A 25,387-nucleotide genomic window follows, 5' to 3' on the forward strand; every position below is an offset into this window, starting at 1 on the left:
TGTCATCATCACAACGCTGAGAAACATCTCAAGAAAAGAAATGAAAAAAAAGCAAAAAAAAAAAAAAAAAAAAAAACTGCACCGTCATATGAGAAGCAACTTCTTATCTGAAGGCAGATCCCATGATTTGGCCATCGAGAGGGATAAGAATAAAACCTCTCAGCGATTAGATAAGAGATAAGAGCAGTCGTGTGACAGTACCGGGTCCACGAAAACCTGATACTGTTAGGACGAACAATTCAATAACTCTATTTTATTTATATTTATTTATTTATTTGAGGGATGGAGGTCAATAACAAAAACTTAAAATATCCATTTTCCACTCATTTACTTGGAAGTCTTCTGACGGTAGCACACCCACGAAAAACTGACCCCGTTACGACGAACTACCCGGTCAATCTTTTGGGAAGGCCGTCACGGACGTACAACTGAAAACATCCATTTTCCTCTTAAAAAATTTATTTCGTAAATCTACGAAAGAGCGAACGACTCCTCCGGATGCCTGTGAGAGAGACAAACATTCCCCTTCGATCGATACATTCCTGGCAGTGTCTTACGGCAGGTGACATCAGGCACTCATTCATACTTTGTCGTCATTCATACTTTGTCACCCTTCCCGATTACCGACTGCCAACGCCCGAGCAACAGTTGTCTGAGCGACAGTACCACGGACACATCACGCAAAGTTTATTCGACCAAGGGTCCTGATTCAACAGCGCCCCACGTTAAAAGGAGGAGATCATTTACTAGTTGGATTTAATCCTCCAGGCAGCCATGGGGAAAGAACGCATCCAGGGTTTGCTGTTGTTCATGGCGTTCGTTCTTGTGCTTTCCTTCGCAGTTTTAGTCACCAGTACAGTATATCCGAGAGGAACGGGAGGAGGATGCGAAGGTAAGAAGCTTTCTATATATATATATATATATATATATATATATATATATATATATATATATATATATATATATATATACGTAATTATACATACAAACATATATGCATATTATCTTTAGCTCCTCATTACTTTCGAATTTTCAATATAGAATACCCGGATTATAAATATTTTGTTACACTTCATGTACTTATTATTATTATTATTATTATTATTATTATTATTATTATTATTATTATTATTGCTTATTCAAAAAGTGCACGCATTCCGGAGAACAAGGCAATGGCTAATAACCTGCCAATCAAGGGTACTTAGGACTGATGCCAATAAGTGGAAAGTGAAAAGAGAAGAAGCAACATAGAGATGAAATATAAAGAAAAGGTGTAACAACTCAAAAATCAACGATTCATAAATAAAGATTCCCCAAATAAACTATATATATGTATATATATAGTGTATATATATGTGTGCATATATATATATATGTGTATGTATATATAATATATATATAATATAATATAAATTAATATATATATATATATTATATATATATATATATATATATATATGCATGCATTAAGCTACAAATGTCCTTTAATATCCAATTCACACCGCCTCAGAAAAATTAAATTTTTTTTATATATATGCTAACCGAAGGGGAACTTTTTTAGTTGATAAGTTCGTCGCCTTAAACCCCACGGTGATGTGATAAAATTCATTTATATACGTATATATGATGTGTATGCGTGTGTATTTAATAACAGGTCCTCATTTAAACTGGATGCTATTTAGCAGAGATATTCATTCCGAATAAGTTACAAGCTTTCCAAGACTTACTGTCCCCATCGGCTGGTAGACTGGAGATCCTGTGACTCTTGCTGAGTAAATATCTCTGCTAAATGCAATCCCATATAAATGAGATCTTGTTATCATTAGTTGTATTAATGCACAGAACAATTGTGTGAGTAATTAAATATTATATATAAAATATAATTATATGTGTGTGTATTTTAGTCACTATTCATTCATGACTCCTTCCATTTCTCCTTTGTGGCAAACTTCATTTCCTTTCAGTTATATTTCCTTCTTCATTCCTCTAACACATTTGCATCTTTTATTAAAAAAGGCAGCAAGCCATTTCATCTGTCCGTGTGATTTATTCTCCCTCAATTCTCCTTTATCTAATTTCCTTTGTGATTTTCTCGTCGCATCTTCCTTCCCCTCCATGTTTACTAATTCAAATGCCGTCTGAAATAATTTCCTGGCTACTTTTCATACATTTCTTATATATTTCATAAATCCATTAATTTGCTCATTTGGTAACACGTCATATTTGTGTCCCTGGTCGAAATACTTCTTTTCCTTTCCTTTGTCGTCATTAAACGTTTCAAAAAATCTGAAGAAAGTCATGAGACAAATTTAAGCTTGTTAAAATCTGTAAAAAATCAAAATCATGTCACACAGCGAAGGATGACTGGTAAAGCTGCCTGACCGAAAAATAAATATGTACCTGAAGTTTTAATTTTTCCAGGATAATTTTTCAAGGATATCATTATTTGCTACGAAACATCCAGGAAGAGTTATGAAAGCAATCGCTATAGAATTCTGATCAAATATACATATATGTATGGATTAAAAGATTATATATAAATAAATATATATATGATATATATATATATATAATATATAATCATATATATATATATATATATCATACATATATATATATATATATATATATATATATATATATATATATATATATATATATAGATATATATATATACACACACACACACACACACACACACCACACACACATATATATGATATATATATATATATATATATATATATATATATATATATATATATACACACACACAACACACAGGCAGTCCTCAGGTTACAACGGGGGTTCCGTTCTTGAGACGCATCGTAAGCCGAAAATCGTCGTAAGCCGTAACTTCGTCAAAAATCCTAAGAAAACCTTACTTTTAATGCTTTGGGTGCATTGAAAACTACGTAAACTGCATTCTTATGGCATTTTTCATAAAAAAACCTTCAAATATTGATTATTTTGCCTTTTTGGTGTCATATTTCTTCTGCCAGATGAGCGTTGTAGGCGTCATAACCCTGGAACATGCGTCGTAACCCTGAGATAATGTCTGATGAATATAATTGAAAAGCGTCGTAACCTCGGAACGTCGTATGTCGAGACCGTCGTAACCCGGGGAGCTGTACCTAGATATATATATATATATATATATATATATATATATATATATATATATATATATATAGTTGAGCGTGCTTTAGACATGCGGACGCATTTGCAAAAATATAAAATTGCTGTAGAAAAAGGGTCTCAGATAAAGTTTCTTAGGCCACCAACAAGACGTTTTGATATCTCGATGTACTTTCTGGTGAAAGAAAGCAGGCTGATGATTGCAAATGAAACACCATTAGTAAACACCATTACTAAATGGCAGTACAGAGCAGCTACAAACACTGAAATTTGCAAAGCGTTTGTAAACGGTTACTGGAGTAAACGTTGATAACTATGAAAGGATGCCCGGAATTTCGGTTGATAAACATTAGTTTAGATTCTGGAAGACAGATTAACAGAACAAATGAATTACAAAACGGGTGAAGTGAGGAAGGAAGAAGGGTTATCTACAAAAATGTTGGAGGAGAAGAGTTTGCAGAAGCAAAACTTTAGATGTACGAAGAAACTATTGAGCCAAGCCCCCTTTATGGAAGCAATTTGTGAAGGGTTAATACAAATGAGGGAAAAAGGTGGAAGCTGTTGAAATATATAGTCTGTTTACAGAGTACAGTGTGAGAAAGGTGAAATCATGAGAAATGCGGGGTAAGACAGTGTTAGAAAGTGATTAGGATAAGTGAAAATGTGGAACAGTGTTCAGGATGGCTGGTTGGTGAGTAGGGTGTAAGAGAGAGAGAGAGAGAGAGAGAGAGAGAGAGAGAGAGAGAGAGAGAGAGAGAGAGATAAGTGGGTCAGAAAAGACCGACTGAAACCTAATCACCCAAGAAAGTGTATTTCCCGACACCTAAGGCGATTAAGGAGAATCTAAAATCAACGACAAACTTGCACTTTACTTCAGCCCCTCCAACCGTGAATGGACGCCAAGATTACAAACCATGTCAACAAGAACACTTATTTTTATTTTTTCCTTCCCTTTTTTGTTTGTTTGTTTGTATGGTGTTTTCACGTTGCATGGAACCAGTGGTTTTCAGCAACGGGACCAACGGCTTTGCGTGACTTCCGAACCACGTCGAGAGTGAACTTCTATCACCAGAAATACACATCTCTCACACCTCAGTGGAACGCCCGAGAATCGAACTCGCGGCCACCGAGGTGATAGGCCAAGACGATACCGATCACGCCACGAGGCGCTATTCCTTCCCTTGTGACTGCTTTATCAGATAACTCACTCGGAATTTCTTTTCGTTTCTTTCAGATAAGGAATCTTGTTTGCTGAGCCCAACCCTTGGGCGCATAGAACTAGTGGTGAGTAGTGCATCTCTCTCTCTCTCTCTCTCTCTCTCTCTCTCTCTCACTATATAATATACAAAATATAAAACACAAAATTTAGTTACAAAAACTTAACACGGAATTAAAATGCATACACCAAGACATTGTTTACAATTTGGCAAAAATTATATGTAAAAGTGAACAGTGCATCATAAATTTATCATTTCAATAAAAAAATGTATTAATAATTCATAGCAATTTGAATATAAAGCTACAATATAGCTTTATCCTCCAAGTTTCATTAAACCTAAAGAGTGAAAATTGAACAAGCAATATATGTCCTCTCTCATACCTCCCCCCCCCCCCCCCCCAACAGAGAGAGGCGTCTCTGGTGATCATCGCAGAAAAACACAAAAGCGTCCGGAAACACCACTTGAAGCAATGGCCAACGAACGAGGTAATTATTCCTTTTCTTTTCTTTTTATAATACCGAAGAGTAGGAATATAGGAATATAAGATTCAGGGCCAAGGCCAAGCGCTACGACATATGAGGTCAACCAGCGTTGAAAGGAATGTTGAGAGTGTAAAGGTTTGATAGGTGTAACAAAAGGAAAACCTCAAAGAAGTTCTACTAAGAAAACAATTGTTAGGAGAGGGTTCGATGTAAGATGGAAGAGAGAATATGAACGGAGGTACAGTAAAAGGAATGAAAGGGGTTGCAGCTTGGGGGTCGAAGGGACGCTGTAAAGAACCTTAAGTAATGCCTGCAGTGCACCGCGTGAAACTGAATTGTAAAACCTGTCAGTCTTGAATCAGTGAACAACTTTGTTCCCCCCGCAAGACGTGGGGTAGTGGTACTGCCTACAGTGTGCCTTGTGTGACACACTGTAAGCTGTACTAATGCGCCTCAGTGCTGCACTGCTCTGGTTATTCGTTTACTCTGGCTTCTTATTACTCGGATGTCCAACTTCTTCAACTTTACCTCGCTCCAACTTTCATTTCACACTTGTAAACATATAAAGTAAACTGGACGGTTCCTCTATATCTACAGATGGTTTCATGATGATAATAGCGTTGTTTTATTGCCATTTATCTATGATAATTCCAAAAGATGTACGTATTAATTGTTCTTTTTCTATTGTCTGAACTATGTAAGAACTAAGTAGAATTGCAACCTTCCTGAATCTTCATTACATCAGTAACCTAACCGAACACTTTCACCGCAGGAGTGGACAGCAATCATCGAGGCTCTCGGCAACAACGAGCAGCCAGAGTACGTGGCAAACCACGGCCTGACTGTCCAGCAGATCCAGAATGGGTCCTACGACTACTCCTACGGGAACGACGGCATTTACCACAGCAAAATGTACGGCAAGATTCACACCAACGGCAACAGGGGTCACGCAGCGTCCATGTACTTCCAGATGGCCACCGGGAAGACGGGAACGCCCTCTCTCCATTACGAGTCGGGATTCGTCACCCTCAGTCAAATTCACTTCCTGCAGGGAAGGGGTACCGCCCAATGGAAGGGCAAGGCACAAGGGGCGTTCTTCAACAAAAACCACGACGGGAGCTACACCGTGTTCGCACTGGCCACCGGGACAGTCAAAGGCAGTTCCAAGGCCATTTCCAGGACCACCATGCAAGTCACGGAGTCAATGTCGTCCACCATGAACGCAACAAGTTTCACTGCGCAGTCGCACAGCGCAGCCACCACCAACTTCACATTCAACGGCAAGGACAACGACATGGCGAGTACATCGAAAATGTTCATCAAGGTTTCAAACAAGTCCCCTGGTACGACGGAGACATCGACCAGCAACAAGACCCTGATGTTCAGGGGCTATGCGAACGGCGAGTATCCCAGATACGGCCCAGGAGATTATGTGACCAGCTACAACGCGACCATCTCTGGCTCCATTCTGAATTCGACGCTAGTGACCTACACCCGAGGACACACTTGGATCACGTATGCCGCTTTGAGCCCGGCTCATTCCGCGACACTCCATCACCTCAATTTCTTGATCTAGGTTTGGGACCAGCTTTCCACTTTCAGGAGATAGACAATAACAATTGTCTTTATTAATTGGAACCCCAAGATGTCTTCGTCAGCTCCAAACTATTACCTTGAACGACATCTACGGTAAAACACATGAAAGATCCTGAGTAAATTAAGTATCAGTAATATAATACCAGGCAATATTCATCCTGAAATGGATGCAAATAACGCATATGCAATACATCAACATCTTGCGTTATTTCTCTGAATTTAATCTTAAAACTCAAAATTGTCAACAGCAACATATGAGATCCTCAAGACATTTTGAAGACTATTGTTTCTGCTTTCTGCATAGCCACAGTAATGCTAATCAATCAGAGCTCAAGCTAAATAACTCCAACTCCTCAAAATTGTCAACAGCAACATATGAGTCAACAGCAACATATGAGATCCTCAAGACAATTTGAAGACTACTGTTTTTGATTGATTAGCATAGCAATGCTAATCAATCAAAGCTCAAGCTAAATAACTCCAACTCTCCCCCAAAAAATAATAAAAAAAATAAAATAAAATGAAAATAAAAAAAATAAAAAAAAAACATTCGTGCTTGTAAACAATTTTTTTTTTAATTTTTAGTTTGTGAAAAATCAAATTTAAAAAAACAATAACATTAACGTCTCGAAGTGAACCCAGCCACCATAAAGACCTTTCAAAACACCAAATTCTGAGTGACTACAGATCCATAAACCAAGGTCAACAATGAGAAAAAACAAATTTCGCTTTCAATTACCAAGTTGCTTCAGATACTTGGTGTCCTCCTACACCAATGCATTATTTCTATTTCACGTTAGATGTTATAGCGATGACATGTTAAGACAACTCTGTCATTCCACTGTGATTATGTATTATGCAAATAATGATTAATTAGATGTTACAAAATTTATAATGTGTATTATTGCTCATACTGAAACAGTATTGAACAATGAAGTATGTTACTGAAATACAGCAGTGTAGATTCAAGATTTTGCTTGCAGTATTTGCAGGGAACCAGCCCATTATTATTATTATTATTATTATTATTATTCTAAAGAACGTCTGTTACAGTCTGCTGTATCAGTGAGGCTATATACACTAAGACTCTTTCCTTATTATACTCGAAACAAGAGTAAGATCAACCTTGTTCCCTCATTACTGAGAGGTCAATGTAGAATTCAGTTAACCCATACAGAAATTATCGCATCTCCAATTCAAAGCTCCATAGCTCTGGAACACAAAACAATAAATTCTGAACTGGAAATGTGATCACTTCTGGAACAGAACAATGAAGTCTGATACTGGGAATGTGGTCATTTCTGGAACACAAAGCAATAAATTCTTGATAAAGGGAAACCCAGAATTAAATACGAAAATTTATTTACAAGAGGGATTTTGTTTACAGTTCAGATAATTTAAATTTTCAACACTGAATTCTTTCTGCCCAGGAGTAAGAATAGTGAAAGTAATATATTTGTAACATTATGTATGAATCAACTAAAGGCCCCTTTTGCGCCAGTTCTTAATTATCAAACTCTGATATAAGTAACCATAAAGCCATCATTGTTGCAGAATACGAAGCAATTAGAACGTGTTAACAAGAAACAAGGAGGGGAAAAAAGAAAAAAACAACGATACCAATATGGTAACGAAATACTAGACAAAAATGCTATCCATAACGGAAAAAGATATAATACTAAAAAATAATGATAAAGGATATTTGAGTTGCACATAACATGTCAAGGTGTGAGCACTTGTTAATTAATCTAGCGCATCCACTCTAGCCGATGTACGTATTTGTGTGTGTGTGTGTGTGTATATTCTTTTCAATATCCGGCTACTTCCCATAACAAGGGATGTTTCCAAGAAAAGAAGACCATTAATCACTGCCTCATTCACACATATCAAATAAATTAAGATAACCCGCTGTCGAGAGAATAGTCACATCACTAATAGCTTCACACACACACACACACACACACACACACACACACATATATATATATATATATATATTATATCTATATATATATATTTTAACATATAGGAGTGCTACTGGAAACTTTTTATAAGATACGCATGAAATTGCAATAGCCCCGATGTCCTATTAACTTCTCGAATTCTTCACGATTTTGGGATACGTATGTCACCACAAAGCCTTAGATCTAAATGCAAGAAATGCATTGTAATTCTGTTGTCAGGTATTATCACGATTCGAAACCGTATCCAGGGTATCGCACGAGGTCACGTTGCTGACCTGACCACGAGAAGGATTTACAGTATAATGAGCTCCGTAGATAAGTGGCCCAACACTCGTTTCTTCAATCCTTCGCGGACTACCACCCGCATAAAAGTCCTCCCATATGTAAAATGGGCACAAGACTTCTGGGATATAAATGGGATAGGGTTGGGGGTGAGCCCAGCAACCCCATCCCTAAAGACGTTGTGAGGAACAGGACGGCTTTACTCAAACAGGTAAAAAGGCATAGTAAATTCCCACTCAAATAATTAATTTATTCAATTTACATCAGAATAAATTACAGGAAAAGCACTACGCCTTCCAATTTGCATTTTTAATGAAAAATCATAAAATTCCATACAGTAGTTTTCATTATTACGAAGGACGGCAGATATTGAATTTTTCAAAAGTATCCCTGTGCTTATATTACAAATAACTGTTCAATCATTACCATAAAATATATCTAACAGTATTAAAAACTTGAGTAAAAAAAACAATTAACAGAGACCATTAATTAAAAGAAATCAATCCCTGTTTTTTATTCAATTTAATTACTCTCCTTTAAAAAAATCAAAGGAAAAAAATCGTTAAATTATTAAAACTTGAAAAGACAATTAATGTTTTTTTTTTTTTTTTTTTTTTTTTTTTTTTTTTTGGGGGGGGGGGGTTGAAACCGTCACCCAGGCATGGTTGAGCTATACTTTCCTAATATAGACCCCCCCCTCCAAAAAAAAAAAAAAAAAAAATGTAAAGTAAAACTAAGAACCCTAACAACATCTTCACGCTCGAATGCGATTAAGTTTTGGATTGAAATATTCAGGCCAAACGCCAAGCGCTGGGACCTATAAGGTCATTCACTGCTGAAAGAGAAATTCAGGGTAAAGAACGGAGGTAGAATAAAAGTAATATAAGTAGTAAATCTAGGAGCCGAAGAGACGCTGCAAAGAACCTCTGGTAATGCCTACAGTGCATTGTGTGAGGTGCACTGACAGCATAGCACCCTACGGGAACTATCGAATGGGTGTATATGAACCCTTGAAGTATATGTAATCCATAGACAGTCCTCTAAAAACCTGGATGGAAACACATTAGAAAAAGATGAAATATTAACTATAGGTAAAACCTGTTTAATAATTTTACTCATTATGTCAGCCTACATATACTACCTATATAAATCGCACTGTATGCTCATTTCTACACAAAATAAGTGAATGAAACTGTAGAGAAAAGTTACGGTATCAAGAAATGACCGTTCTCATACATCACAACAGAATATTAAATACTATTCCTAATCTATAGATATAAAAATGGATGTATGCATGTATGTGTGTGTGTGTATGTTCCAGCATAACACTGACACTCATTGAGCAATTTCAGCCAAACTTGGTATACATATGACTTACTATCTGGAAAAAAACACTGTGGGGGTAAGACATCACTATCAGCAAAAGGCACCAATGGGGTGGGAGAGGGAAGGGCTTCCCTGAAACGGGGCTGGTTTTGCCCATAGACGTTAGTAAATCAATAAATTCTACTTGTTTATTATACCCCATTTCAGTATACACATATGACTTACTATCTGGAAAAGAATATTGGGGGGGTAAGACATTACTGACACTAAAGGTGGGTAGTGGGTGACATGTAAAAATAACAGAAAACGACAGATATTAGTTTCTAATCCATAGTTTTTGAAGACGCTAAGATGAATAGTGACCCTCCTGATGCCCTTTAAGTCCTAGTTGAGCCCGGATAGGAATGGGTGTGTGTGTGCGTGTGTGTGTGTGTGTGTGAAATATAAAAGGTTAAAAATGCTGGGCAATGTAACTGAAGCAACTATCTCAACAGGAAATAGAGAGATTTATCGGTTGTTGTTCAGCTAGTTTCATTATAAAATTACTTCATCATAAAATTTGGTTGTGTCACATGAAAAGTAAAAATAATCCTCATTCTAAGTTAAATAGGAATATAACATACAAATGTTAGAAGTGTTTTATTTAACTAGTGCCAGGCCAGTAATTCACATTGCAACCATTCCAGTATTAAAAAAGGTTTTACACAGCATAACAGTACACACATTGAATTCATTGTTAAGCAACATTTTGAAGTGTGTATAAATAGCAAAAGAAAGAGTGGAAAAGTAGAGGACTGCTTTAAATGGAAAATCCAAAATATTACAATAAATCTATAAAAAAATGAATGACCACATATGCATACGCAGAATTAAGTGTCCTTAAATACATAGGACCAGTTCTTCGATGGCTAAGCAACAAGAAAAAAGATACCGCCCACACATAGAGCCCCTTGAACACTCACGAAGAGGGTCGGGCAAGCAACCCCATTCCATAAAAAGGTCAACATCCTCTAGGGTTTATAACGCATATAGTGTATGTATGTAGTCAGGTCGGTAAGGTAACCTCGTCATGATAATGGTATCACGGGTTCATTTCCCACTACCGTACATCATGATTACTTTCATATTTCTTTGAAGTTCGATCTCGAGGAGTTGTAGTGACAAGTGTATCCAAAAAAGAGCAGAGAATTTAAGAATTTAAGAGGGCATTGTGGCCTTTGCATTTTTATTTATATATATATATATATATATATATATATATATATATATATATATATATCTATATATATATCACATATCAGGTGAAAAATAATAGACAGGGTGCTGGTCCTGACCGGTTTCGGCTTTATTTTCAAGCCATTGACAAAGGACTGATACATAGTATTAGAATTCACAAGTATATATACTACAGAGAACGTACTAACGAACATACACACAACCGTTTGAGACTGCAGATCCACCCACAGGCAGGTGTCAAGGTAGGAGTGGCTTTCAAAAATCATTTGGCTAAATTTACAATAAATTCTCAAGGGATACTACTACCGATTAGGGTACCCACCCACCAGACAAGAACATTCCACACCTGCACAGGCGTTGGACATCTCATTACCACTACTGCCCCCCTTCTGTGTTTACAAATAAAAAATAAAAATCCTAGTTGGGTACATTTCTAATGCCCACCTTAAAATTTATACAGTTTCCAAATTTCTTTTGATATTAAAGGTAGGCATTAGAAATGTACGGAACTAAGATTATTATTTGTAAACATAGAAAGGGGGCAGTAGTGGTAATGAGATGTCCAACCCCGCCTCCCTGACACCTGTCAGGTGTGGACTTGTTGTCTGGTGGGTACCCTAATCGTAGTATCCCTTGAGAATTTATTGTAAATTTTAGCCAAATGATTTTTGAAAGCCACTCCTACCTTGACACCTGCCTGTGGGTAGATCTGCAGTCGCAAACGGTTGTGTGTATGTTCGTCAGTACTGTCTCTGTAGTATATATACTTGTGAATTCTAATACTACTATGCATCAGTCCTTTGTTAATGGCTTGAAAATAAAGCCGAAACCGGTCAGGACCTACACCCTGTCTATTATTTTTCACCTGTGGATATGTGTGATAAACGAATCACGTGCTAAAGTGATTATAATCTATATATATATATATATATATATATATATAATATATATATATATATATATTATATAGCATACGCGTATATGATATATAAATAGTGTGTGACCTTACAGCTCGTTCGGGTTACGGCAGGTCCCTCAGTGTGAGGCACCTGTATGTGTGTGTGTGTGTGTGTGTGTGTGTGTGTAAGAGAGAGAGAGAGAGAGAGAGAGAGAGAGAGAGAGAGAGAGAGAGGTAATTAACTTTATAATAGAGGAGAGAAAAACCTAACGTCTGCTGGTTCATTAGAGCGCCTCTAAGAACACACAAGGCCCATTAAGGACTTGTCGTCGGCAAGGAACGCTATGCATCTCTGGATATGAATGAGTGCTTAGTTAATTTCGGCACTCCATTACACTCTTTAAATTGAGCTGGCACTCCAGCTGCCTTTTAAATCTTGGCTGTAAGTCACCACGACGCTAATTTCCTTTTTGTATAAGGACTACAATGCATTGCCACCCTAATACTTGTATTTTGATTATTTCCTTTTTTCTCTTTATTTATTAGTTTGTTGATTAACTTTTTAATTTATTTATTAGTTTGTTGAATAATTATCTTTTAAAAATAAGTTGTTTCTTCTTTCTGTATGTCCCATTACCTTCTGTTACTTCCTTCAAATAAACACTATATTCTTTGGAAGCTTGAATTTCAAGTCAATGGTCCCTTTGGTTAGCTTTTTCTATATGAACATGGTTCATCCGCTGATTTATAATAATAATAATAATAATAATAATAATAATAATAATAATAATAATAATAATTTGAGACTTACTGAGAAACTGAACGGCTGTACCATTCTGGGGTCGCCAGTCCTCCCAAAGTCAAACTTTATGAAAGAACGGTAATGTAAAAATATAAGGCACGAACAAACTTCATCGTAAAATTTCAAAAGAAATATATAACAATGTTTACATTCTAAGGATGGTTGTATGTAGATATGTATGGAAAACAGATACTCATATTTGTAAACAGTATCTGACGTAAACTCAAATGAGGTTGGTTACTCCTCCCCCTGACACCTGTCAGATGTGGATTTTTAGTTTCCAACAATTTTGGATGTTTGATTATACTGCTCCCGAGCATCTACATTGCGAATTTCTTCTGCTCCGTGTCATCCTTTATCAACGGCTTAGAAATAACGTCGAAACCGCCAGAATATCATGCTTTATGTTACGTCTTCGAAATTGGCTTTATATATATATATATATATATATATATATATATATATATATATATATATATATATAAAGGTTTTTTTTGCCACGAAGGAAAAAGGAAAAAAGCGAGATAGCCAAGTACTTTCGGTCCTGTTCGGACCCTTTACTGATGGCAAACTCAGTTAAAGTAAAGGGTCCGAACAGGACCAAAAGTACTTGGCTATCTCGCTTTTTCATTTTTTTCCTTCGTGGCAAAAACCTTTATTTATACATAGCATCACATTTTATATACTTCGTGATCAAGTTATTCATATATATATATATATATATATATATATATATATATATATATATATATATATATATATATATTAATAAAACGACTTAATTCAAAAGTTAAAAGCTTTCAAATACACACAGTGCTCCTCGTCAAATATCCGTATTGTATTGTTTATGCGAATAAACAAACAAATAAATATATATATATATATATATATTATATATATATATATATATATATATATATATATATATATATATATGCACATGCGTATCGAAAGAATAGTATATATGGTGTAAATTTCTATATATAAACACTGAGGTAATATATATATATATATATATATTATATAATATATATATATAATATATATATACACAAAATCACATATACGCATATATATGCAAATAAATACACGTGTGCGCGTGCCTGTTTGTATAAAGACGAAGGAATTCAACCAAAACTCAATAAAGCCATGACATCATTAAGCGCACGCGGATACAAAAAATGAAAATATAATAAATCAATATTAAACAGTGAAAAACCTCATTAAAGTAATAATAAAATATCCAAGTTTACCGAAAGCTCCCAGGCTGAATGTTCAACTAATCTAACCAGTGATCTTACAGATCAAACGTGATGCCACGTATCCAAATCAGCTAAGAACCGCGAAGTAAGCTGATTAAGGCAGCTCTGAGAGAGAGAGAGAGAGAGAGAGAGAGCTTAGATTGGTTTCAAAATCGGCAAGGAACTCGGCCATTAAAGAAGGAGAGAGAGAGAGAGAGAGAGAGAGAGAGAATGGTTGCAAAATCGACAAGCAACTCTATCATCGACGACGGGAAGAAGATTAAGTGTTCGAGGAGAGAGAGAGAGAGAGAGAGAGAGAGAGAGTCTGACGAATGGTTTTACCTTGGTAGAGTTGAGGATTACCTCCCGTTTCGAAATGATTGCATGATGGTTGCTCTCTCTCTCTCTCTCTCTCTCTACTCTCTCTCTCTCTCTCTCTCTCTCTCAGATCGCGCCTAAGACATCCGACATCCTCCTCATAACCAGATACATAAATATCACTGGTCGGGTCAAGAGAGGCAAACTGGGATCGAACGAGGGCTTCTCGTTAAACGAGTAAAACGTCATGAACGCCCGGCAGAACCATCTGCCAAGAGGAGGGGAAATAGTGGGGGGTGGGTGGGTGTGTGTGTGTGTGTGTGGGGGGGGGGGGGGGGGGGGGGGGTCTACCCCTTCCTCATCCTTCTCCTCCTCCCTTTATAGCCAGCTCTCCTCATGGCACTCCCTTGAGACCTAATTTTAACGAAAAAGTTTTACCTTTTCTGGATCACAAACTTTATCCGAACAGATGAGAACGAGGAGTGGGGGGTTGTGGTGGAAGAAGAGAAAGTGGGGGGGGGGGGGGGAGATAGGAGATAAGGGAAGAGGGGAGGGGGGTGAATGGATGCACTGATCGAAAATAGATACACGAACAGAGGAAAGGAAGAGGGACGACTATTTGTTATTCTACGACTTAGGAAAACCGTAAGTCCAGTAACAAGGCGGCTAAATTTAGACCCGAACTTTTTTCCTTTTTTTTTAAAAGATTTAAAACCAGATTCAACGATTGCATGAATAAGTGAAACTTTCTGGAGAGAGAGAGAGAGAGAGAGAGAGAGAGAGAGAGAGAAAATACCAAACCAAAATTCGTTTTCATTCTATATCTTGTAAACAGACCCAAATATAGTGACAGTAAGGAGGGCAGACACAAAAACAACAAACAAAGGAATAAACACCAATATATGATAAAAAAAAATTATTTCTATTGATGTTCTACATACAATCTAAAAATTCAAAAATACAAACTGACAACACAAAGATGTATATAAGATGAACACAACCTCCTTACAACTTGGTGATTGCAATCCAAAAGGCCAAAACCATTCAATATTATGTCCCTTAAAACAACACCCTCCTCGGGAAAACAATTCGAGGAGGATATAATTAATAATAATAATAATAATAATAATAATAATAATAATAATAATAATAATAATAACTCCAATCAAATTATATATTGTACCCCATGACCTCGCAATGGTGATAAAACTGAGAAGTAATATTATATATATATATATATATATATATATATATATATATATATATATATATATATATATATATACACACACACACACACACACACATACACACACACAAACACACGTTTCCTCGCTTCAGACGACAGCAAAGGCAACAACGTTGTAATACGATTATACAGAAAAAAACCCAGTCATTAATTTCCATACTTTTCACATCAGTGGAGATAACCCTCTTTAGCTGCTTTGGGGCGAATGATACATAAAATGCAAATGATGGAGCTTTACGGCGCATGAGGATAGACACGTTGAATGTATTCATATCACACATTCAGACACGCTATGGGACCCACTGGTAGACAATGATCTTCTGATCATCTCTCTCCTCCTTCCAACAGAATGACTCTCTCTCTCTCTCTCTCTCTCTCTCTCTCTCTCTCTCTCTCTCTCTCTCTCTCTCTCTCGTGGTGAACCACAACAGAAAAGGACCTGTTCAGTTTTGTGGGAGGGAGACCTTTGGGTCCAGTTATCTAAGTTGCTGTTGACTGCTGAGGAAACATTTCGTTACTTAAAATCTAAATGTGGAAAACATTCAATAATATGGGATGACTGACTATGCACGGACAGGCTCTTATAAGGAAAGTGGAGGCACCCTTTCCTATCACAATACCACATCAGAGTCCATCAACGCCTAAGAACTTCAATTTACAGTAAAATAAATAAATAAATAAATAAAACACACATACATTCGCCTCGACTTTTCAACCTTTCACTGCAATGGAGCGATTTACAATCTCATAAGCTTTCCATTCACTAGGCTGGTAAGCGTTGAAACCAATCAACTAACCATCTTAAAGCCTTCCATTGATTGCAATGGTCTGAAAAACAAGCAACTTGCTTGGATTTTCAATTCACTAATCTAGCCGGGTAGATAAACACTTCATCTCCTTGGGTTTAATACTTCGAAATAGTTTGAAAGTAGACATTTCCTGGCTCTGCAATTCACTGGCATTGTTTCAAAAAAAACGATTCAATCTGACTAGATTTTCAATTCACTGGAATAATCTGAAAACTATCAGTTTGTTTCGTACTCAAGTCAATGCAAAAGTCTGAGAAAAAAAAACAACTCTATTTTTGCATTCAATTTATGGCAATGACCTGAAAAAAAAAACAATCTACTTGCATTTGTAATTCATAGCAATGGTTCGAACACCAACATATCTGCGCTTGATTTTCTATTCGCTGCAAAGGTATTATGACTGCCAGGTGCAGCTTACATATCCTCCATTCACATACACGGCTTCAATTCAAACTATCCTGTTCAGTTTTTCCCATTCATATCGGAGAGGCACCCTACACACGCTATATAGAACGAAAGATAATAATGAGAAAGAGGAAAAAATATATTTTTTAATTCACTAAAAATTCAAATTCCCAAAAGGAATACAGTAACAGGGATGAGGAGAAGTTACAAGGATAAGGGTGTCTCAAAGACTTATTAGTCCATCCGAGGAGACATCGTGTGCTCACTTATCTCAAGGAGCAGGTTTTACTGTTCATTCACAGTGGCCTGATGATTTTGTCTAGCTTTCTTTTGAACTCTTCCACACTGTTGCTGTTTACAACTTCTGGTGGCAGCTTATTCCACGTGTCACATATATTGTATGTAAAGATATGAGAGAGAGAGAGAGAGAGAGAGAGAGAGAGCTTTCCATCCCCATTCACTGCAGAGGGGTGACTGACAGCCGAAGCCAATCAAGTTATTGGGGGTTGCTCTCTCAGTACAATTATATGCTTGAGGTTGACGTTTATGGCAGCTGCGTGGACTTCAGTCGGGTTCCAGGCTGTGACTGAAAACCTTAAAACCTTATTTGATGAATTGCATATAGAATATAGGCCAAAAGCCAAGCACTGGGACCTATGAGATCATTCAGTGACAGTAAGAGGGTTTGAAAGGTGTAACAAGAGGAAAACCTCGCAAATGCACTATGAAGGACGCTGCAAAGACCTTTAAGTGATGCCTACAGTGCACCACGTGAGGCGCACTGACGGGTATGAAAACTTATTCTCTGGGTATTTGACAATTCCTTGCACTGTGTAAAAAAGACTGCACATAAATTTATCACATCCATTTTCGATATAATTTCATAAGAAAATGTGGCCATATCCCTTACATTGACGAATTATCACACAAATCATTCAACCATTTACATCATAGAAGATCTGCATTAACAACCTTGACCCAAATGTGAAATAATTATATACATCTATCCAGGTCAAGACTGACAGACGCTGTATATAACGCCACCTAACACATAAAATTCTTCGTTAACGACTTTCATTGACGGTAGGTACTGTCATCCTTCTAAGACCTATCAAACTGGAAAACATAGTTAGCAGTTTCCGTCTCCAGTCTTAGATGTTTCGGTTTGCTGGAACAGTTCAAAGGTCTCACCAGGCCTCTACGTATAATTCCCGAGCTGCCATAAGGCCAACTTCATGCCAGTTAACCACCGACCCTTTCAAAATGAGGCGTTCACTATATTGAGGGTCTCCGGGGGCTGATTTAAAAAAAATCTTGAGAAAAATGCATGAAAATTGGCAATTTTCAAACACGCATATCACACCCTTTCTTAGATAATGGGATTTTCTGCTACTTTGGATTCTACATATGCAAAGTACGCTTTTCAATGGGAAAAGTAGGATGAATTTAGACGACTTCCTAGCAAAAAAAAGTGTGTGTGTGTGTGTGTGTGTGTGTGTGTGTGTGTGTGTGTGTGTGTTGGAGCTCTAGGGACCCTTAATATTGTGAACGCCTTAATTATGATTTCATTGTTTTTGGAATACGCTTGTTAGAAAGACTTCCTATATCCGAGTTTCAAATACTTTAAATCAAATTTATCTCAGGGTCACAAGTCATGAATGCCAAATTTATATCAAGAAAATACAAACATTGGTTAACAGAAAGTGAAGGTTCCCGAAACACACAATAAGACCTGAGATAATGGCTCCACCTTCTGGGGAAACTGTGTGTGTGTGTGTGTGGTGTGTGTGTGTGTGTGTGTTTTCGACGAAGTTTAACAGGGTTATCAACTCGGCTGTAAAATTTAATGGTCGTGTGTTTATGATAATGGCGGCGACGAAATTGTTGGTGAAACAAACCAGCACCAAGATCCAGATATCATTTTCGTCGTGCTTCCTTTTGCACTTTTGCAGTCTGGCATCATTTTTTGTGTCTGGGAGTAATTTGCATGTACGTATATTGGCGTTTTTACGTGCATAACAAAACATCATTTGAATGTACGTAATAAAACGCGATTTGTGTGCATGTGTTGCTGTATAAAATATATCACGTGTGTGTATATAAAAAAGAATGTTATTCATGTGTTGGTCTAAACGAACCTGCGTTATTTGTGTGTGTGTAATGGTGTTATGAAGAACTATTGTGTGCGAGCGTATGAGCGTATCTAAGGGAAGGCTGCGTGTGTGTGTGTGTGTCTGAGTATGAGAGACTTCACTTAAGAGAGAGAGAGAGAGAGCAAAGGACTTCGGGGCAAAGAGGATATTTCAAAGCAATGAAAAGAAAAGAAAATATATACTTGTGAGCTCCAAGCATTCATGGCTGGAGAAGGCTTTCCGTGAGGGGTAAAATTCCTCTCTCTCTCTCTCTCTCTCTCTCTCTCTCTCTCTCTCTCTCTCTCTCTCTCTCTCTCTCTCTCTCTTGTTTTTGAGAATCTCCAACTGACCGTAATACAGTTTTCGTTTTTCTTCCCTTTGACTTTTTCGTCGGCCTGGAATTCCCGGAACCGGGAACGCCGTCGCAGTTATGATTTTATTAAAGTCATTGCTTCCGCTTTCCCGGGAACCAATACGTTGCCAGAGTTCCAAGACTGTGTCAATTCCTAATTCCAGGTTTTGAATGCTGAATCGTGGATGAAACACCCAAAGCACATACAATTTCAGCAGCAAGTGTCATTCGTCTGTATCGTATAGAATAAAACAGAATGTAGAATTTAAGCCAGAGGCCCAACGGTCGGACCTACGAAGTCATTCAGCACTGAAGGGAAATTAAGAGCAGAAACGTTTGTCAGGTGTACTGGAGGCAAACCTCGCAATTGCACTAACAATCAGTTGTTAGAAGAGTGTGGAAGGTAAGACAGAAGAAAGAGAATATGAACGGAGGTGCAGTAAAACATACACTCTTAACCAACCCCTCCTCCATTCTATCCATACATGGCTGAAGCATCTACACATTTCACATTCTCCTCATTTTTCTTGTGCCATAAAGATAATGTCAGCAATTCATCTCCTCAGCTACATCATCATCATCATCATCGTCACTTCTCTTACATAAAGGAGATCTGGTTCAACAATGCTTTCATCTTCCATGCTTTCCAAACTTTTCCACTCTTCCGTTCTTCCACAGTCTAGTATATCAACATCAACTGCATTATATCATCCTGGTTTATATTCATTTTCCTAACCTTGCTCTTGCTCATATTTTCAACCTCTATTATTATTATTATTATTATTATTATTATTATTATCATTATTATTATTATTATTATTATTATTATTATTATTATTATTAGGGAAAAACTCTCTATCACGAGAGTATATATAAAGTTCTAAAGGGTCCACTATAATACAAAGTGTAAAAAGTGGTGAAAGTGGACGGGGACTAGATATACGTTTGGGCGAACATAAGCGAGCTTATGAACTACAATCACAAACAGCGCAATGGTAGCACATGCATTCAGGAATGATCATAGACCCAACTGGAACGAGGCTAAAATATCTTAAAAGTAACAATGTAAATGTCAGACGACTAGTCGAGGGAGCTGCTATAAGTTGGGAGAATCATTCAAAGGAAACAAGTCTTTTGTCAACGAAGACCCATTGTTAATTTTTATATTACTAGTATGTTTTTAAAAGATTTTAACTGTAGGACAGGCTCTGTTTTTCACTCTCCTGATGCTGCCTCTGCCTTGCCTCTTCCAGTCCAGGTAACCGCTGCCCCGGGGGAGTCTGATAACGGTGCCCAATCTACGCCCTTGGATGAAGGACTTCATGTAATGTTGCAACAAACCTGTACGGAAGATTTTCCTCAGGATTGCAGCCAGAAGGCAGTTGATGAGGGGAGAGGGTATCACCTAGTTGTTGTTAACTACCCTCTTTCTTCACCTGGCCCATTAACGAGCTAACGACCGTTGTCAACGATCTTCAACGTCTCTTGTTTTTTAAATTTACCTCTGTACTTGTCGTAACTAATTGTTCATTTGGACTGAAGATGAACCCAGGGAAGGGTTCGAAAGCTTTTTCTGTAAAGTCTTCAAAATTATACACTTTTTACACTTTGTATTATTGTGGACCCTTTAGAACATTATTATTATTATTATTATTATTCAAAAGATGGTCCCTATTCAGGTGGAAAAGCGCAAAAGAGCCATTGACTTGAAATTCAAGCTTCCAAAGAATATGGTGTTGATAAGCAAGGGGTTAAGGGAAATAAGAAGAGATCTCACTTATTAAAAGAGAAAACTAAATCTATAAATTTTGTGAAGTTTCTCTTCAACACCATAAAATGGGCACTGCATTCTTCCAGTCCTCAGGACACCGATATGCATTCACACCCATTGCATTTTCCCAGGCTTCCTGAACCATTACATCCACTGAAACATAAGGCACCCTTATCTCGGCCTCACCTTGACGCCAAACACCCGTTCTCACTTCTCCACACTTTGACGCCCATTTCACTTTCAGGAACTGATTTTCGACACTACATCGTCAACTCTCTATCTCTCTCTCGACACATTGCTACTCTAACAACAACTGCATCAAGCTTGTTCTAGGTTCGAGTACGCCACACACAGCCTTGACCCGTCACCTCCCAAAACATCTCCCACAACTGTCCCGTGACAAACACTTGACACACACACACATATACCCTTTTACTGCCTGAACGCAACCCTGCGCTCCTCCTGTCACCCTTCTCTAAGAGACGGGGTGTACGTAGGTCCAGTGGGTGGATCTGTGCAGTCTCAAACGGCTTTGTGTATGTTTGTCAGTATTGTTTCTGTAGTATACAATATATTTGTGACTTAATACTATGCATCAGACATTCGTCAATGGCTTGGAGCTTGGAAATAAAGTCGAAACCGGCCAGGACCTGCACCCAGTCTCTTATTTTTCTCCTCTGGGAATATAAGGATATAATAATATATATATATATATATATATATATATATATATATATATATATATATATACATATATATATATATATATATATAAAGATATATATATATATATATATATATATATAATATATATATATATATATATATATATATATATATTACATTATATATATAATGACTCGTAAAAATGTTCTGTTACAACAGAATTCCATCTAATAAAGGAGCCCATAAAAACGCCAAAATATAGAGAGAAAATACTATATTTCAGAAAACTGCTGTCTCCCTCTTCAGGTAGATGAATGAGAAAAGTTACAGAAAAGATGGTATTTATACCAAGAGATTCATCCACAGGTAGCCACCAATTTTCTCTGTATATTTTAGCGTTTTTATGGGCTCCCTCTTATATTACATATATATATATATATATCTATATATATATATATATATATATATATATATATATATATATATATATATATATATATATATATATATAAATTATAAAAGGCCCATTAAAACTATCACCGTCTCTTCTAATATGTTTCACTTTGATAAAATAAAAAAAAGGCCAGTCACTTAGTAAACTCACGATTAAAACACCATAAAATTGCATAATCATCAGCCACATATGACGTCATATAAATGAATTCTACAGCATAATGCGATCAGGAATAATCTTCATTTAGCCACAGTTACCGATGGACGTGATTACGTTACTCCTCCTCGTCTCCTCACCCCCCACCTCCAAATCCCCCCCCCCCCCCACAACCCCAAACCGACGGAGGAGACACCGAATCCCAAATCTCTCGGGATTACCCTTTAATGAGAGAAATCTCGGCCCTACTGAATTCCACCATAGCAACGGAGCATTGGAGGATTGGTTTTGTATTCCGATTGGTCGAGATTGATGGGGGTGAGGTTATGGGGAACGGGAGGGTGGGGGTGGGGGGGGATTGTGAGGAGAAGAAGAAGGGTTATTGGTCAATATCCGGAGACAGCCAATGAACCCGCGCTCTCCTCTGAGGAAATTGATGGTCAACTAACCATTGACGTCGGAGGGATTTCAGTGAAACGTCACTCTCAATCAGGAGTTGAAGGATCCTGACGGTCTCTGTTGCCTTGCTCCGAATCCCTCCGACGCCAGGGGGACTGTTTGTCGCGTTAAAGGAGATTGAAAATAGCCATCAGCCCTAAGTCCTTAACAGGATTGTGTCCTATATATAAGGCCTCAGACATCAAGGATAAATACCCACACTGCAGGTTATTATAACAATAATGATTACATACAGTTAGTATTATTGTTATTATTATAAGAATTACATCTTAACTCGATAGTTATCATTTTTATATTTACCCTTAAAATCATTTATGGTAATTATTGATATTGTTAAAATTGTATCTTTGATTCGAAAATAACATCCTGTAATAATAATAATAATAATAATAATAATAATAATAATAATAATAATAATAATAATAATAATAATTACAGAAGGTTACTTTCGAGTTCAAGATGCAATTTTTGTTATAATAATAGTAATAATGATAATAATAATAATAATATTATTATTATTATTATTATTATTATTATTATTATTACAATTATTGCAGGAAGTTATTTTCGAATCAAAGATACAATTTTTAAAATATCAATAATTCCCATAAATGATTTTAAGGGTAAATATAAAAATGATAACTATCGAGTTAAGATGTAATTCTTATAATAATAATAATACTAACTGTACGTAATCATTATTGTTATAATAAAAATCAATACTAACAGCAATTACCTCAAGTAATAGCAATTACTTTAGGTTATTTTAAAGTGGAAGATGAAATTCTTATAAAAGGCCTGAGAAATTAGGGATAAATACTCCTTTCAGCAAATCAAACTACATCAAAAGCAATTACGAAATCCGCGACAATTTCGTCAGAATTTCGTCCCCCATTTGTAATTCTGGTGGATTCGACTGAAATATAAAAGTTAAGCCAAAGACCCAGCACTGGGGCCTATGAGGCCAGTCCGCGTGGATGCGGAAATTGAGAATGAAGAAGGTATTAAAGGTGTAGCAAAACGAAAACCTAGCAGTTGCGCTACGAAAAGGTGGAACGTTAGATGGAAAAAAGAGAATATGAACGGAGTTACAATAAAAGGATTGAATTGGGTTGCAACTAGGGGCCGAAGGGACGACGCTGGAAAGAATCTTAGCAATTCTCGTTGGTAAGTCAATTTCTCTCTTAATTTATCACTACGATCACAACTACTCAAATCTCTCTTTATTTGTATAATGGCAGTGTACATCTGGCTCACAGCCAAGGAACCTGGGTTTGATTTCACGACCGAAAAAGGAGAGCAAGTGAATGGATGAGGAGTTTTTCTTTAAATCCCAATATGTCTACGCCGATATGAGCATTAAATAAAGTACCCTGGTGCTGATCAATTGTTGTGGCTCGATTATCTATCTATCTATCGCTATCTATCTCTATCTATCTATCTAATCTATATATATATATATATATATAGAGAGAGATGAGAGAGTGATAGAGAGAGAGAGAGGCGGAGAGAGAAGAGAGAGAGAAGAGAGAGAGAGAGAGTATAGATGTATAATTTACTCAGAAATTTTCATCTTAGTAATAAAAAACATAATAATTTTACCCCTACAGGAAGTCATGATAAAACGATCTCTTAAGTTCAGCTAAAACAAGGCTTGAAATTCTAACATGATTTTACTAATCGACACAATACTGGTGGTGGTGGTGGTCGGGGGTGGTGGGTGGTGGGGGGGGGGGGGGGGGGGGGGGAAGTCGGCTCAATTATTCAATAGATTAAACAGTTTCCACACGGGTGTAAATTAATTATATCAGAATCTGAATACCGACAACGGTGTGGTCTTGAGAGAGAGAGAGAGAGAGAGAGAGAGAGAGAGAACGGTGTGGTCTTCCCCTAGAGTGGTTACGGGCTGCTCATGCTAGCACGGGCTCTTTCTCTTAATCTAAAATAACAACAACCTTGAGCTTGAGAGAGAGAGAGAGAGAGAGAGAGAGAGAGAGAGAGAGACCTTCATACCCTCATTATCATTCATTAAGTTTTAGGAATAAGCCGTGAGGAGCTTTAATTAAGAACATCATGGGAAATTAATCCCACCAATTATCCGGAGGAGAGTCTAAACAGTATTATGAGAATGTATAAGAAGCCAATAGCGTCAGAATGTACACTAAAGCTGATTATAATAATAATAATAATAATAATAATAATAATAATAATAATAATAATAATAATAATAATAAATACTCCAATGTTACTTTCGAGTTTAAGTTGCAATTCTAATAATTAATAATAATAACTATAGGTAATAATTATTCTAATATAATAATAACAATAATAATAATAGCAATTACCTAAAGTAATAGCCATTACTTTAGGTTATTTCAGAGCCTAAGATGCAATTTTTTTATAATAATAATAATTCATGTTCATTAATAAT

The 25,387-nt window shown here is 36.7% G+C and overlaps 2 protein-coding genes across 8 annotated transcripts in view; one reads left to right on the forward strand and one right to left on the reverse strand.

The window, feature by feature from the left end:
• Nucleotides 1–25,387, reverse strand: part of LOC135197013 (G-protein-signaling modulator 2-like) — a 533,720-nt gene that overhangs the window by 225,248 nt on the left and 283,085 nt on the right. The gene's annotated exons all lie outside the window — the stretch shown is intronic.
• LOC135197011 (uncharacterized) lies at nucleotides 638–6,556 on the forward strand. The gene is made up of 4 exons (XM_064223902.1): nucleotides 638–892; nucleotides 4,373–4,422; nucleotides 4,763–4,843; nucleotides 5,613–6,556. The coding sequence occupies exons 1-4, from the start codon at nucleotides 775–777 to the stop codon at nucleotides 6,414–6,416; spliced, it is 1,053 nt and encodes a 350-aa protein (XP_064079972.1). The 5' UTR covers nucleotides 638–774; the 3' UTR covers nucleotides 6,417–6,556.

Source organism: Macrobrachium nipponense, chromosome 18 (assembly GCF_015104395.2).
Source record: "Macrobrachium nipponense isolate FS-2020 chromosome 18, ASM1510439v2, whole genome shotgun sequence".
Taxonomy (NCBI): domain Eukaryota; kingdom Metazoa; phylum Arthropoda; class Malacostraca; order Decapoda; family Palaemonidae; genus Macrobrachium; species Macrobrachium nipponense.

Coding starts and splice junctions, on each gene's coding strand:
- LOC135197011 (XM_064223902.1), top strand. CDS start 775: ATGGGGAAAGAACGCATCCAGGGTTTGCTGTTGTTCATGGCGTTCGTT. Junction 893..4,372: donor AACGGGAGGAGGATGCGAAG/GTAAGAAGCTTT, acceptor CGTTTCTTTCAG/ATAAGGAATCTTGTTTGCTG. Junction 4,844..5,612: donor AGCAATGGCCAACGAACGAG/GTAATTATTCCT, acceptor CTTTCACCGCAG/GAGTGGACAGCAATCATCGA.